The following is a 15,628-nucleotide window of genomic DNA, read 5'->3' as shown; positions in this document are numbered from 1 at the left end:
TCATGCAAAAACTCCGCATAATAAAAAGCGAACACGTTTAAAATGAATGCAGTAGAAAATTGTAAAATTTATCTTTAAAATAAAATTAAAAAAAGGTAATTTTTATTTTAACTAAAACCAGATTAAGGTCTACTTAAATTTTATGCTAATTCACAGTTTTTGCTTTAAAGACTAAAATCAGGAGATAGAACTTGACAGGATTTTTCTAAGTGTCAACGTTTCTGTATTTGGTGTGCAACCTCTGCATATCAAATTAGGATCTAAAACTGCACTTAATTTGTTTATAAGACCGGGCTTTAAATGTTATCCTTTCTTTTGATTTTGCTCTTTTAACAATAACGTATTGTTACGTAATTCAATGAGTGAAAGAATTTAAAAAATATTTATTCGAAATAGTGAATGAGGTACGTCAGTAGTCAAACGTGAAAATCGTGACTAATGTAGAACGAAAACGTGATCAAAAGGTAAAGAAAATGAAAAAGAGTGAGTGCCTAAATAATAGCCTTTGAGAGGCTGACGGCGGCTATTAATCAAGCTATCTTCGAATATTAAGTGTCATCCTGACACGAAAAGGATTGCCATTTTTAAAAACTATAGGGAAATGAAATCTTGGCGATATTATAAAAGATTTCGCTTTATCCCTATTTTTGGAGCTTCAATTCTTTGGGTCCCTGGACTTTAAAATAATGGAGTTCATAGAGTTTTCCGCAATAGAACTTCATATTCGCAATGGAGTTCGCAATAGAACTTCATATTCCTTATATTTTAAATGAAAATTAACGCAACAGACCTAGTCACGCAGGGATTTTTTTGTACCAGTGATACAACTTTTAACTTATGGCCGTGAAAAAGAAAATTTTAAATGGGAAAGACTTTTTAATTTTATGGCTTTGAGGACGCGAATTGATGGAACATGGCTTTCTAGTTATGAAATAGTTGAGATCATAACCGACTAACGTCGGGTTAATTGCTCTCGAACGACTAGTGGTAGCTCGAATCTATTGTAGACTGCTGCAATCGGAGGTGGGAGGATTTACGAAGATCCCTTAGGGTGCTTCAATTGACTTGATCAGAGGTTATTATATACAACTAAAAAACGCTAATAAAAATTTTCAAAATGACACTAATTTTGGCACATTTTTCATTTGTCTTTCAGTAATAACCTGTCGCAAATTGAGTTTAGCTGCTTAAAATGTTGAATGAGAAAAATTTAGATCTTGTAAAACGAAAACCAAGGGCACAGTCACACAAGTCGACAGGTCAAGCAAAAAAAGACCAACCCGTTTACAATAATTGCCACAAACTTCGTTCGAGAGCAATTAAAAATCAAAACTGTGAAATGATAGTTAATTCATACTAAAGAAGAGCGGTTTAATCTGAGATTCTTAAATTTTTGGTAAATATTTCTGTAAATTCTTCACAGAATTAAAGAAACTCGGCCGTTTCAAATTGTCTAGAAGTACCTACAACCAATATAGTATGCTTATGATTGTGCTCACTCTTTCAAAAATCGAAATTATTGAAAGCAACAGCAAGGACATGAATTTACTCATTATGAGGCCAACGCGTGTTTTGAAATTATCTTGTTTTCAAAACCTTTGTTCAAACGTTTATTGCAACAGGAAAAACCAGATAAAACTATAATTTACCAAATCCTTGCAACATACAAAAAGACAGTAGCTTCGGAGCTGAAATATATGTCAACTATTATCATATCTCAAACAGCTGTATTTATCTCCTTATTAAGTTATCATATTAAGAAACAAAATTATTCACTTCAGGCCGAGCTATTCAAATAAGCTCTTCTTTTTTAAGACAGTTTTGCTACAATGCAGAAGGAGATCTATGACGAGAGTTAATTTTTTCAGTTTTTCAGCTCATGTATGAAGACCTTCCACTCCGCGAATCGGGCTGGGACGGGGGAGCCATGGAAGAGGGTCCCCCTCTACTGTGATGTCCTCCTCCTCCAGGCATCCGATCCCTTTCCCTATCTCTGTCTCCTGGTCCGAGTGAGGGAGGGGGTCCGTTCATCATACCATTGCCTCCTCCCAGTCCTGGACTGTCACCTCGTCCAGCATCACCGCATAACTCAGCCAGTAATTCCTAAAGTTGAACATCGCAAACATTTTGGGCACAAACTTAGAACTAAAATTGTGTGACTCGAATTTGAGTCCGTTTTACTTTCCTTTGCTGCTAATGACAAGAGAATGAAATTATTGTTACGTTGTTAAATTAAGATTTAAGATTCCTTCCTTCTATCTAATTTAACTTTTCCTTAACACTCCACTTCCAGGCATCAAAGTCTTCACTTCGCTCATATCACCTCAATTTGACACTTAGTATTGGTAACCTGTTGCCTGTTGGTATCTTGATACTCAAATTTCTCCTGCACCACTATAATTTGTACTTACGTAGAATTAAATTTGAGAAACTGCTTTGAAAATGTCGCACGTGAACAAAAACTGCTCTTTGTCCGACCCCTTAACAGTGAAGGGAGGAGCCGTACACTCAACCGGTTTTTTGTTCAGGCAAATTCAGCCGATCGATTTATTCATTGCAGAAAATTGTGATTGGTATTGAATGTTTTTCGAGCATAGTCCTTTTGTTCACTTCTAGAGAACTTCTCTGTCCATTTCTGCTTATATTTTTAAAAAATGTTGAAATTAGGTAATATTAAGCACTCCTTTTATCTGTTGATCATAGTTTTTAAACTGTTTCGCAGGACAGTACTTTAATCCTATTGCAACAATATTTCTTATCCAAAAGTCCCTCGAAGAACCGTTCTTCACACCATGAGTATAATTCTTCACAAGTTTCTGTTAATCGCATGCTGAAAGGCTCTAAGATAACTTAATGCCCGCTGGGCGCTACCTGTTTATCCCGTTTTGAGAGGACGAAAAGTCAAATGGGTCAGACGAAAAATCGGTCAAGCAAAAAATTGCATAGAAAAGACCGACAGGACTAATATAATTGCTACAAACTTCGTTTGAGAGCAATTAAACAGATTTCCATTAAACCTTATTTGGTTCATCTGTAACTATGGTCGACTTCAAGTTTAACATGAAAAAAACTTCCAAATTAAAAAAAGTGGAAATTTTGCACTTCCCTCTTTTTTTTTCATTTTTTTTGAACGAGATTTTGTTTGAACAACATAGTCAACCAACAGTTCAGATGGTCATCAAATAGAACTTTTTTGAAAACACTTTACCGATCTTGTCCATTTTTAAAACAAAACAAGGTTCCAACGTATAGTTGTTTTCCTAAGAAAAACAAATAAAAGGGTTTGAAAAAGTGCGAGAAATTCTTTTTTAGATACTTTTTCATCTTTCCATTTTCTTAATATCATGCTATCAATTCTGCTGAAGATATAGTATATTAATCAATGGATTAGATTTAACAAATTTGAAATTATCTTGTTCTCAAAACTTTTGTTCAAACGTTTATTGCAACAGGAAAAACCAGATAAAACTATAATTTACCAAATCCTTGCAACATACAAAAAGACAGTAGCTTCGGAGCTGAAATATATGTCAACTATTATCATATCTCAATATGCACTTCCCTCCTTTTTTTCATTTTTCTTGAACGAGATTTTGTTTGAACAACATAGTCAACCAACAGTTCAGATGGTCATCAAATAGAACTTTTTTTGAAAACACTTTACCGATCTTGTCCATTTTTAAAACAAAACAAGGTTCCAAACGTATAGTTGTTTTCCTAAGAAAAACAAATAAAAGGGTTTGAAAAAGTGCGAGAAATTCTTTTTTAGATACTTTTTCATCTTTCAATTTTCTTAATATCATGCTATCAATTCTGCTGAAGATATAGTATATTAATCAATGGATTGATTTAACAAATTTGAAATTATCTTGTTCTCAAAACTTTTGTTCAAACGTTTATTGCAACAGGAAAAACCAGATAAAACTATAATTTACCAAATCCTTGCAACATACAAAAAGACAGTAGCTTCGGAGCTGAAATTATGTCAACTATTATCATATCTCAATATGCACTTCCCTCCTTTTTTTCATTTTTCTTGAACGAGATTTTGTTTGAACAACATAGTCAACCAACAGTTCAGATGGTCATCAAATAGAACTTTTTTTGAAAACACTTTACCGATCTTGTCCATTTTTAAAACAAAACAAGGTTCCAAACGTATAGTTGTTTTCCTAAGAAAAACAAATAAAGGGGTTTGAAAAAGTGCGAGAAATTCTTTTTTAGATACTTTTTCATCTTTCAATTTTCTTAATATCATGCTATCAATTCTGCTGAAGATATAGTATATTAATCAATGGATTGATTTAACAAATTTAAAATTATCTTGTTCTCAAAACTTTTGTTCAAACGTTTATTGCAACAGGAAAAACCAGATAAAACTATAATTTACCAAATCCTTGCAACATACAAAAAGACAGTAGCTTCGGAGCTGAAATTATGTCAACTATTATCATATCTCAATATGCACTTCCCTCCTTTTTTTCATTTTTCTTGAACCAGATTTTGTTTGAACAACATAGTCAACCAACAGTTCAGATGGTCATCAAATAGAACTTTTTTTGAAAACACTTTACCGATCTTGTCCATTTTTAAAACAAAACAAGGTTCCAAACGTATAGTTTTTTTCCTAAGAAAAACAAATAAAAGGGTTTGAAAAAGTGCGAGAAATTCTTTTTTAGATACTTTTCATCTTTCCATTTTCTTAATATCATGCTATCAATTCTGCTGAAGATATAGTATAACAATCAATGGATTAGATTTAACAAATTTCATCTGTTGAAATTGAGATTAATGGAAAACAACAAGTAGGTGCAAAGCTGACATAACCATTGATATTTTAAAAACGAGTAGTGTCAAAGTAAAGAAACAGTAATCGGAGGTCAAAACCAATCACAACATCCATTTATGTCTCATCAGAAAACCTATTTGACCTGTCCTTAATGAGACTAACACGGCAACCAAAAACAACAAAAACGGTCAAAACGTTTTTAAAATACTGATATTTTTCAAAACAGTTGAACTTGACAAAAAAATCCTCTGTGACAATCTTAACTTCTCCAAGAAAAGTCATTTTTACGCGTTGGTAAGTCAAGCGCCACTTAAACTCTATTCACTCGCAAGATTAACTCCAATAAGTGGAAATTGACGTCACGCACACAACACAGTATAGAAACTGCATGAATGAATAATGAAAAAAAGATAATTTGAAGTGATCACGCGTGATATAGTCGCAACAAAATTCTAGGCGACGGAATGAAAAACCAAGAGAAGTCCAATATCTCGGCTCACCAATCGCAGCAATCCAAAAAAATTAAGAAAAACGCAGAGAAATTTAAAAAATCTAACATTTTAAATAAAAAACAGTGGTAAAATAGTAAACGCCATTACCAAAGAACACAGCGAAAACCAAAATCAATTTGTTAAAAAATGAAAGTTTGCTCAAAAACAAAATTATAACTGAACTTCCGCAGAAATTTGAGATGAAATTAAAGCATTAAATGTATGCGCTTTTTCCCTGCATTTACTTCTCTCCCGCGTTACTGAAACAACCCCTCTAGTTTGACTTATTGACATAGTCAACCAACAGTTCAGATGGTCATCAAATAGAACTTTTTTGAAAACACTTTACCGATCTTGTCCATTTTTAAAACAAAACAAGGTTCCAACGTATATTTGTTTTCCTAAGAAAAACAAATAAAAGGGTTTGAAAAAGTGCGAGAAATTCTTTTTTAGATACTTTTTCATCTTTCAATTTTCTTAATATCATGCTATCAATTCTGCTGAAGATATAGTATATTAATCAATGGATTGATTTAACAAATTTGAAATTATCTTGTTCTCAAAACTTTTGTTCAAACGTTTATTGCAACAGGAAAAACCAGATAAAACTATAATTTACCAAATCCTTGCAACATACAAAAAGACAGTAGCTTCGGAGCTGAAATATATGTCAACTATTATCATATCTCAAACAGCTGTATTTATCTCCTTATTAAGTTATCATATTAAGAAACAAAATTATTCACTTCAGGCCGAGCTATTCAAATAAGCTCTTCTTTTTTAAGACAGTTTTGCTACAATGCAGAAGGAGATCTATGACGAGAGTTAATTTTTTCAGTTTTTCAGCTCATGTATGAAGACCTTCCACTCCGCGAATCGGGCTGGGACGGGGGAGCCATGGAAGAGGGTCCCCCTCTACTGTGATGTCCTCCTCCTCCAGGCATCCGATCCCTTTCCCTATCTCTGTCTCCTGGTCCGAGTGAGGGAGGGGGTCCGTTCATCATACCATTGCCTCCTCCCAGTCCTGGACTGTCACCTCGTCCAGCATCACCGCATAACTCAGCCAGTAATTCCTAAAGTTGAACATCGCAAACATTTTGGGCACAAACTTAGAACTAAAATTGCGTGACTCGAATTTGAGTCCGTTTTACTTTCCTTTGCTGCTAATGACAAGAGAATGAAATTATTGTTACGTTGTTAAATTAAGATTTAAGATTCCTTCCTTCTATCTAATTTAACTTTTCCTTAACACTCCACTTCCAGGCATCAAAGTCTTCACTTCGCTCATATCACCTCAATTTGACACTTAGTATTGGTAACCTGTTGCCTGTTGGTATCTTGATACTCAAATTTCTCCTGCACCACTATAATTTGTACTTACGTAGAATTAAATTTGAGAAACTGCTTTGAAAATGTCGCACGTGAACAAAAACTGCTCTTTGTCCGACCCCTTAACAGTGAAGGGAGGAGCCGTACACTCAACCGGTTTTTTGTTCAGGCAAATTCAGCCGATCGATTTATTCATTGCAGAAAATTGTGATTGGTATTGAATGTTTTTCGAGCATAGTCCTTTTGTTCACTTCTAGAGAACTTCTCTGTCCATTTCTGCTTATATTTTTAAAAAATGTTGAAATTAGGTAATATTAAGCACTCCTTTTATCTGTTGATCATAGTTTTTAAACTGTTTCGCAGGACAGTACTTTAATCCTATTGCAACAATATTTCTTATCCAAAAGTCCCTCGAAGAACCGTTCTTCACACCATGAGTATAATTCTTCACAAGTTTCTGTTAATTGCATGCTGAAAGGCTCTAAGATAACTTAATGCCCGCTGGGCGCTACCTGTTTATCCCGTTTTGAGAGGACGAAAAGTCAAATGGGTCGGACGAAAAATCGGTCAAGCAAAAAATTGCATAAAAAAGACCGACAGGACTAATATAATTGCTACAAACTTCGTTTGAGAGCAATTAAACAGATTTCCATTAAACCTTATTTGGTTCATCTGTAACTATGGTCGACTTCAAGTTTAACATGAAAAAAACTTCCAAATTAAAAAAGTGGAAATTTTGCACTTCCCTCCTTTTTTTCATTTTTTTTTGAACGAGATTTTGTTTGAACAACATAGTCAACCAACAGTTCAGATGGTCATCAAATAGAACTTTTTTGAAAACACTTTACCGATCTTGTCCATTTTTAAAACAAAACAAGGTTCCAACGTATATTTGTTTTCCTAAGAAAAACAAATAAAAGGGTTTGAAAAAGTGCGAGAAATTCTTTTTTAGATACTTTTTCATCTTTCCATTTTCTTAATATCATGCTATCAATTCTGCTGAAGATATAGTATATTAATCAATGGATTAGATTTAACAAATTTGAAATTATCTTGTTTTCAAAACTTTTGTTCAAACGTTTATTGCAACAGGAAAAACCAGATAAAACTATAATTTACCAAATCCTTGCAACATACAAAAAGACAGTAGCTTCGGAGCTGAAATATATGTCAACTATTATCATATCTCAATATGCACTTCCCTCCTTTTTTTTTTATTTTTCTTGAACGAGATTTTGTTTGAACAACATAGTCAACCAACAGTTCAGATGGTCATCAAATAGAACTTTTTTTGAAAACACTTTACCGATCTTGTCCATTTTTAAAACAAAACAAGGTTCCAAACGTATAGTTGTTTTCCTAAGAAAAACAAATAAAAGGGTTTGAAAAAGTGCGAGAAATTCTTTTTTAGATACTTTTTCATCTTTCAATTTTCTTAATATCATGCTATCAATTCTGCTGAAGATATAGTATATTAATCAATGGATTGATTTAACAAATTTGAAATTATCTTGTTCTCAAAACTTTTGTTCAAACGTTTATTGCAACAGGAAAAACCAGATAAAACTATAATTTACCAAATCCTTGCAACATACAAAAAGACAGTAGCTTCGGAGCTGAAATTATGTCAACTATTATCATATCTCAATATGCACTTCCCTCCTTTTTTCATTTTTCTTGAACGAGATTTTGTTTGAACAACATAGTCAACCAACAGTTCAGATGGTCATCAAATAGAACTTTTTTTGAAAACACTTTACCGATCTTGTCCATTTTTAAAACAAAACAAGGTTCCAAACGTATAGTTGTTTTCCTAAGAAAAACAAATAAAAGGGTTTGAAAAAGTGCGAGAAATTCTTTTTTAGATACTTTTTCATCTTTCAATTTTCTTAATATCATGCTATCAATTCTGCTGAAGATATAGTATATTAATCAATGGATTGATTTAACAAATTTGAAATTATCTTGTTCTCAAAACTTTTGTTCAAACGTTTATTGCAACAGGAAAAACCAGATAAAACTATAATTTACCAAATCCTTGCAACATACAAAAAGACAGTAGCTTCGGAGCTGAAATTATGTCAACTAATGTCATATCTCAATATGCACTTCCCTCCTTTTTTTCATTTTTCTTGAACGAGATTTTGTTTGAACAACATAGTCAACCAACAGTTCAGATGGTCATCAAATAGAACTTTTTTTGAAAACACTTTACCGATCTTGTCCATTTTTAAAACAAAACAAGGTTCCAAACGTATAGTTTTTTTCCTAAGAAAAACAAATAAAAGGGTTTGAAAAAGTGCGAGAAATTCTTTTTTAGATACTTTTTCATCTTTCCATTTTCTTAATATCATGCTATCAATTCTGCTGAAGATATAGTATAACAATCAATGGATTAGATTTAACAAATTTTATCTGTTGAAATTGAGATTAATGGAAAACAACAAGTAGGTGCAAAGCTGACATAACCATTGATATTTTAAAAACGAGTAGTGTCAAAGTAAAGAAACAGTAATCGGAGGTCAAAACCAATCACAACATCCATTTATGTCTCATCAGAAAACCTATTTGACCTGTCCTTAATGAGACTAACACGGCAACCAAAAACAACAAAAACGGTCAAAACGTTTTTAAAATACTGATATTTTTCAAAACAGTTGAACTTGACAAAAAAATCCTCTGTGACAATCTTAACTTCTCCAAGAAAAGTCATTTTTACGCGTTGGTAAGTCAAGCGCCACTTAAACTCTATTCACTCGCAAGATTAACTCCAATAAGTGGAAATTGACGTCACGCACACAACACAGTATAGAAACTGCATGAATGAATAATGAAAAAAAGATAATTTGAAGTGATCACGCGTGATATAGTCGCAACAAAATTCTAGGCGACGGAATGAAAAACCAAGAGAAGTCCAATATCTCGGCTCACCAATCGCAGCAATCCAAAAAAATTAAGAAAAACGCAGAGAAATTTAAAAAATCTAACATTTTAAATAAAAAACAGTGGTAAAATAGTAAATGCCATTACCAAAGAACACAGCGAAAACCAAAATCAATTTGTTAAACAATGAAAGTTTGCTCAAAAACAAAATTATAACTGAACTTCCGCAGAAATTTGAGATGAAATTAAAGCATTAAATGTATGCGCTTTTTCCCTGCATTTACTTCTCTCCCGCGTTACTGAAACAACCCCTCTAGTTTGACTTCTTATTGACATAGAGAAGTCAAAAAAGGGTGAACAGATAATAAAAACATAGCTGGCAGATTGCCAGAAAATAGCTTCGTAGATCTGCAATCTCAAAAAAATAAACAAGGAACAGACCAAAAAACTTTTTTCGTCAAATGCTGTATTTTAAGAATACGTTTAACTTATTGCTGATTCTATTAGGTGCCCTTAAATAACCTTCAGCTAGAGTGACACGCACTCATTTGACCTTATCTCTTTGAATTAAAGAAAAGAAAAGTCAATTTCAGAGTGAGGAAGTCATTTTTGAGATTGAGGTAAGTCAGGTGTGACCAAAAATTTAATCCAAGCGAATGAACAAAAAACTCTCAACTAAGACTGAAAAATGACGTCACACAAGCAATTCAGTTGAAATTTCATCAACGAAAAGCAGATTTGAAGTGGTTCTGACGTCATATGGTCGTAACAAAAATCGCGACGACGAAATGAAAAAAAAAACCAAGAGAAGGCCAATAATAACCCCAACTATCGCTGTGCGGCTATTAAAAAGACTTGAAATTAAATTTTTAAATGTTCTTAAAAATGTTCTTTGCAAGTAATAGCAGAAATCATTTTTTAGTGAGGTAGTCAAAACGAATCACACAATTGACCAAAGAGCGAATGCAAAAAGAATAGATGACGTCACCCACCTCCACGAAATCATAACCACTCATTATGGGATGTTTACCATGATTGAGGAGGCTATAGGTTATCTGACCAGATATTAAGCTAGGGGCAATAACGGGACAGACCCAAAATATAATTGCGAAGCGCTAGAGATCACTGAAAATGATAGCATTTCAGAAAAATTCTGAATTACAACCCAAAGACTTAAACAAACTTAAGACATGACTAACAGCCTCATTAGAAGTTGTTATTATATACCACTATTAATAACTAGAGTGAAAATAACGCAATCAATTGAAAAAAAAGAATGAAAAAAAAGCAGATTTGAAGTGATGATTGTGACGTCATATGGTCGTATCAAAATTGCTGTTGACGAAATAAAAAAAACAGCAGGACAAGTCCTGAGCTAAAATCCAAAGAATTAAAACAAAACACTAAACCTAGTATGGACAATGAATGGATTGGGAAAACAACTTAGAAAAAAATTCAATGAAAAAATTTTTTTTTTAAAAACATTAAAAAAATTAAAGTAAAATTGCCGCATCTGAACACAAAATCACAATCGAGAAAGCGAATTTGTGTTCAGACACCTTTTTCTTACTCTACTTCAAAATTCGAGTGAAAAAAATTCACGTCGCAAAACCACTCAATTTTTCGCTCCACTTCCTCTATCAGTAGTATAGTAAGTTGCCTAGTGCTTGTAGGGGGGGGGGGGTCCGGACCCCCCCCTACAAGAAATTTTACATCTGAAAAAGTGAAATCTTGTAATTTTTTCAGAGTGTAAGGCAAATTACTATACTTTTCAGCTATTTCCATTTCATTTTAATGGTTCATGTAAATTGAAACTTGGGAATTGGGTTTTGGTGGTTTTGAATTCATGTTTTGTGCGCGATTGAGGGTAAAACTTTAAATTGGGATTTTATTTAGTTTGGTGAGCGGGGAAATGTTTGGACTTGTCAAAGATTTGTTTACGGCGTGGAATTTACGAGGAACGGAATCAAAGGGAATTAAATTTGTGGAAATTTAATTTAATGGTTAGACAAAATCAAATCTGAATATTTTTAGGGGCTTTGAAATTATATTGCGGTAGTGAGGGAAAATGTTCAAATTACGATTAAAGACAAATTGTGTCGGTGAATGGAAGACTTCAAGGGGGCTATTTGGGGACCGAATTAACTTGTCTGAGTTAGTGTCGTATGGAATATTTTATGGAATGTCTGGAACTATTCCTATTTGCCTACAGTAAAGAAATGAGGGTTTGAAACTTAAAGTTTGGAAGTTATAAATATTCAATCTCCATTTTAAAGTCTCTACTTAAAGCGCTACGAGCTCAATCTATACAATTTGCTCAATGCTTCAGTGAAATGCATATTTGCAAAATTTGTGACATTTATTTTGACAAAAATCAAGAAAAAAACGCCCATTTTTCCCATCATCACCCTGATATATACATAAAATTTTGTACTTTATGTTGCAAATCTGTTTTTTCCTCCCAGAACTGAAAGCCCATTTAAAACACAAGTCATACCTCCAGCCCAACCCTTTTTACGACTATCGTTCTCTTGCAACTGATTAAGTTCCCGATCAAACTTGTCCCTTTTGTAAGGAGGTCTTTTATTATAAACTTGAACTGGAAGAGCACCATTTAAAAAACAAGTGCTTGGGTGACAAGGTGCGAAGCCTCTTCAGGAGGAAAACGGGACATAGATTCTAAAGTACGTTTCTTTTAACTTTTGAATTGAAGAAAACAGTTTCTTAACACTTTACTTTGCATATTTTTAACTTTCCTTTCTTTTAAAGATGTACTAATTAAACTATACAAAGCAGCAGTATTATTTAAACTGAGTCAGAATCATAAATAACAATACGTTGGCGTTTAGTAGAAATAACTGGCGAGTCTCTATTACTTTGAACTTCTTCATCCTCAATTATTTGTGGTCGACTAGTGCTGAGTAAATTTTTTTTGCTCTCCTCTCTTCTTTTGATTTTCTTTTTTCTCTGTTTGATTACTGACAAAGGCGTGTAATCATCGCTGGTAGAGGGACTGGTGTCAGCTCTCTCGCTTTCTTCAGCTTCTGTCAAAATAAAGGGGTTATGGGGAGTCTCATGGTCAGACTCATCGCTCATTTCAGAGAGGTTAGTTAAGTCAACAACGTCTTCAAGTTCCTCTTTTGAATAAGTGCGCTGATTGAAAGGGATCAGGGGTTCCCCATCCAGACGCTTCCCCACCCGCGGGTAAATTGAAGACGTTAATATCCTCTTCTGATTCGTTTCCCCAATCGGGCTCATCACATATTTTCTTTGAAATGTACTCATCTCGAAGAGAGAAATGTCCAAAAGGCAATGTTGTTTTCCGGTCAGCATTTATGTATCTCTTATCGTCGTACGCACTCAAGGCAATTTTGTTCACACATACAGTTTCTAGTTGATGTTTTGTCGAAGCAATCTTTACATTTTCCAGTCTGACAAGTTCACCGGTTTCGAGGGTTTTTTTTGAACAGCTCATGGTGGAGTTTTGACTGGGCAAATTTCTTGGTGCCCTTAGCAGAAATTTTTTCGAAACCGCCAGCAATTAAAGAATAAAGTTTTGGTTTGAGTGCGCAGAACTCTTCAATTGGTGCTCCAGCTAATTCATCTATAAACTTTAGCACCACTTCTTCATTAGACTGATCATATAGGGGGTGGTTTTTTGGGAGATTAGAGAGATCAAAGTGTGCAATTAGGTTTGGGTTTTTTGATAGATCATCGTAAAAGTTACCCGTCTGTACTTTGTAGATAAAACTGTCCGTGTCAGAGTATAAAAGATGGCATGAAGTTTCTTTTTTCATCACATTATAATGGAAGTCCATCATGAAAAGTTTGGACAGTTCCAAAATACATGCGCCCACTATGATAGGCTTGTTCCACATTATGTTCTGTTTCTTTTTGGTAATGAGCGACAGATTTTCGTCAATAACTTTTATCTTGCTAATGACACCTTCAGATGTAGTTTTTAAAAGATCGTCTTCAGTGCGGACAAAAGTTACAGTAACTCGATTCCTTAAACTTTCACAAAGTTTACCAAATGTCGAATTCGTCATTAGCTTGAAGAAATCCTGGTCAAGTTTTGATGTTGCTTGTCGCCTTTGGGTATTTAATTCAACATAACTTGATAACCACTTTGATTGTTGGAACTTGATAGCTTTATGAATCTTTGTTACTATAATTCCTTGTTCAACAAAGAATTTCAGGTTTCTGAAATGGGTAACGTAATGAGACTTAGGATGGAATGTTTGTCTGAGTTTATTTGTTTTTTTTTGTTGCTGAAACCTTCAGTGCGTTTTTCATTTGGGTCTGGTACTCACTGAGCTCCAACGAGTCAATTGGTTGTTTGTCAGAAATGATTGGTAAATCCGAATGCTTCTCATGAATCGCATCCGGATATTCCAGGTCCACTTCAACAACAAACCCAATCTCTCCATTATCGTCCGTTTGGAGAATTCTCAAGAGTTAATTCGGTTACCAACTCGAACGCTTTCTCAGGTAGTGGATAGTTGAACATAACCCCGCCATAAAGATTATTTGCATCGATATAAATGATCGATGCCAGTTCTTTTGACTCATCATAGTTGGGCAGTGAAGGACTGTTAGCCCTTTCTAGCCTTGAGCTGAATACTGATGCCACCCCACCATGGATCATTCTTTCAGTCATATCAAGCAGCTCGCGGTCAGTCAAAAGCTCAAGTTGTGGTTGGCACACTTTAAGACATGCGTTGCCTGAGAGATTTGAGGCGGTGTAAAATTGCGCGCAGTCAAGCAAGTATGTTTTATAGCACACAGACCTCAACTCGTCAAACCAACATGCCAGTTGCAGAAGGTCTCCAGTGAGGTACAGCTCTAGAAATTGCTTTAGGTTCTCACAATTGAATTCTCTGAAAACTTTTTTCAGCTGATCAAGTTCCGCATACGTTATGTCGATGCTGTTATCCTTCAGGCTGTTTTTCCAGTGTCGTATACCAGGAAGTTCGAGGTCGTTTAGTTTGTCAAAACTATCTACATAAGAGTAGGGAAAGTTTCCCTTGTGTTTTAGCAGCTCACGTTGTTCATGACTATATCCACGATAAAAGTTATCCAAGATTGTGAATTTGTCATGTGGCAGAGTCTGTACTAATTTACTAAGGCTGCTGGCATGAATTTGAAACTGTCAATGAATCGTAAGTACTCATAGATAGCAACCTCGTCTCGTTTTCGCCTTCTAGTCTCAATGTATACACCATAGTTCAAGCAATGAGTTTTCATCGTTCGTGGGTATCACTTCAATCTTTACATTTGCTGTTGCGGAGTGCAGGGTTTTAACAATGTGATGCAGATCATAGTTCATCATATTATGAGCAATAACTGGCGTATAATCAAGTGTTCTGCGCTTCAAGTTACACTCATTGTGAGCATAACCCAGAAATTGTCCCCGAAAGTGGCAATGATCCAGAACTTTCTCATCATCAGTTTCAAAGGGAACATCGCAAATCCAACAACATGTATGAAATGTTTTTGAAGGTGGTTTTCCAATAAAGATGGGATACTTCCTCTTCTGATGATAAAAGAATTTTGCTAGCTTCTCGATATTGGACAAAAATCTCTCCATGCAGTCAGGACCTGTATAGATGTCAAAGTGTATGGGTTCAGGGTTTCCTCGCTCTATGACCATTAAGCAATAACTGCATGGTAGATGTTTCTCTAAAGCATGAGTACTGGAGACATTTGGATGACTTTTCACTGTTGCTACTGGAACTATCAATGATTCAAGGTCCAAGTAAATCACAAAGGGTGAAAACCACCTCGCAGCAAAATTTTTGAATGTCACTTTGTTTTTCGTTAAACTAGGCATAGTTAATTGTAGCGAATCTTGTTCGAGACATTTTTGCTGATGTGTGTTGAAGTATTCAATGGAAGAACAAATGTGGAAACAGTTTCGACACAGATAACTTCTTTCACGATATTCTTTTCCACTAATTTTTGAGATGAGTTTGTGTAAGTTTACTATCAAAACATAATGGTAAGTTTCTCCATTGCTGAGTAGAAGTAAGTCAAGAAGGAACGGATAATTTTTTCCAGCGGAGAGTCTCAAAGGCAGCAGTTGTTTTGACTCATAACTAAAAACAATTTTTTTTGGAGAGCTTTAGTTAGTGAA

At 34.4% G+C, this 15,628-nt stretch overlaps 1 protein-coding gene across 1 annotated transcript in view; it reads right to left on the bottom strand.

The window, feature by feature from the left end:
- Nucleotides 1-5,846: 5,846 nt before the first annotated feature.
- Nucleotides 5,847-15,628, bottom strand: part of LOC142338612 (uncharacterized) — a 34,415-nt gene continuing 24,633 nt past the window's right edge. Inside the window, exon 5 of the mRNA XM_075388444.1 lies at nt 5,847-6,353. Coding sequence (XP_075244559.1) covers nt 6,123-6,353 — 231 coding nt within the window. The 3' untranslated portion in view covers nt 5,847-6,122. The remainder of the gene's footprint in view (nt 6,354-15,628) is intronic.

Source organism: Convolutriloba macropyga, chromosome 4 (assembly GCF_964194025.1).
Source record: "Convolutriloba macropyga chromosome 4, txConMacr16.3, whole genome shotgun sequence".
Lineage (NCBI taxonomy): Eukaryota > Metazoa > Xenacoelomorpha > Acoela > Convolutidae > Convolutriloba > Convolutriloba macropyga.
The sequence above is the reverse complement of the archived record's forward strand: the minus strand, read 5'-3'. Positions and strand labels throughout refer to the sequence as shown.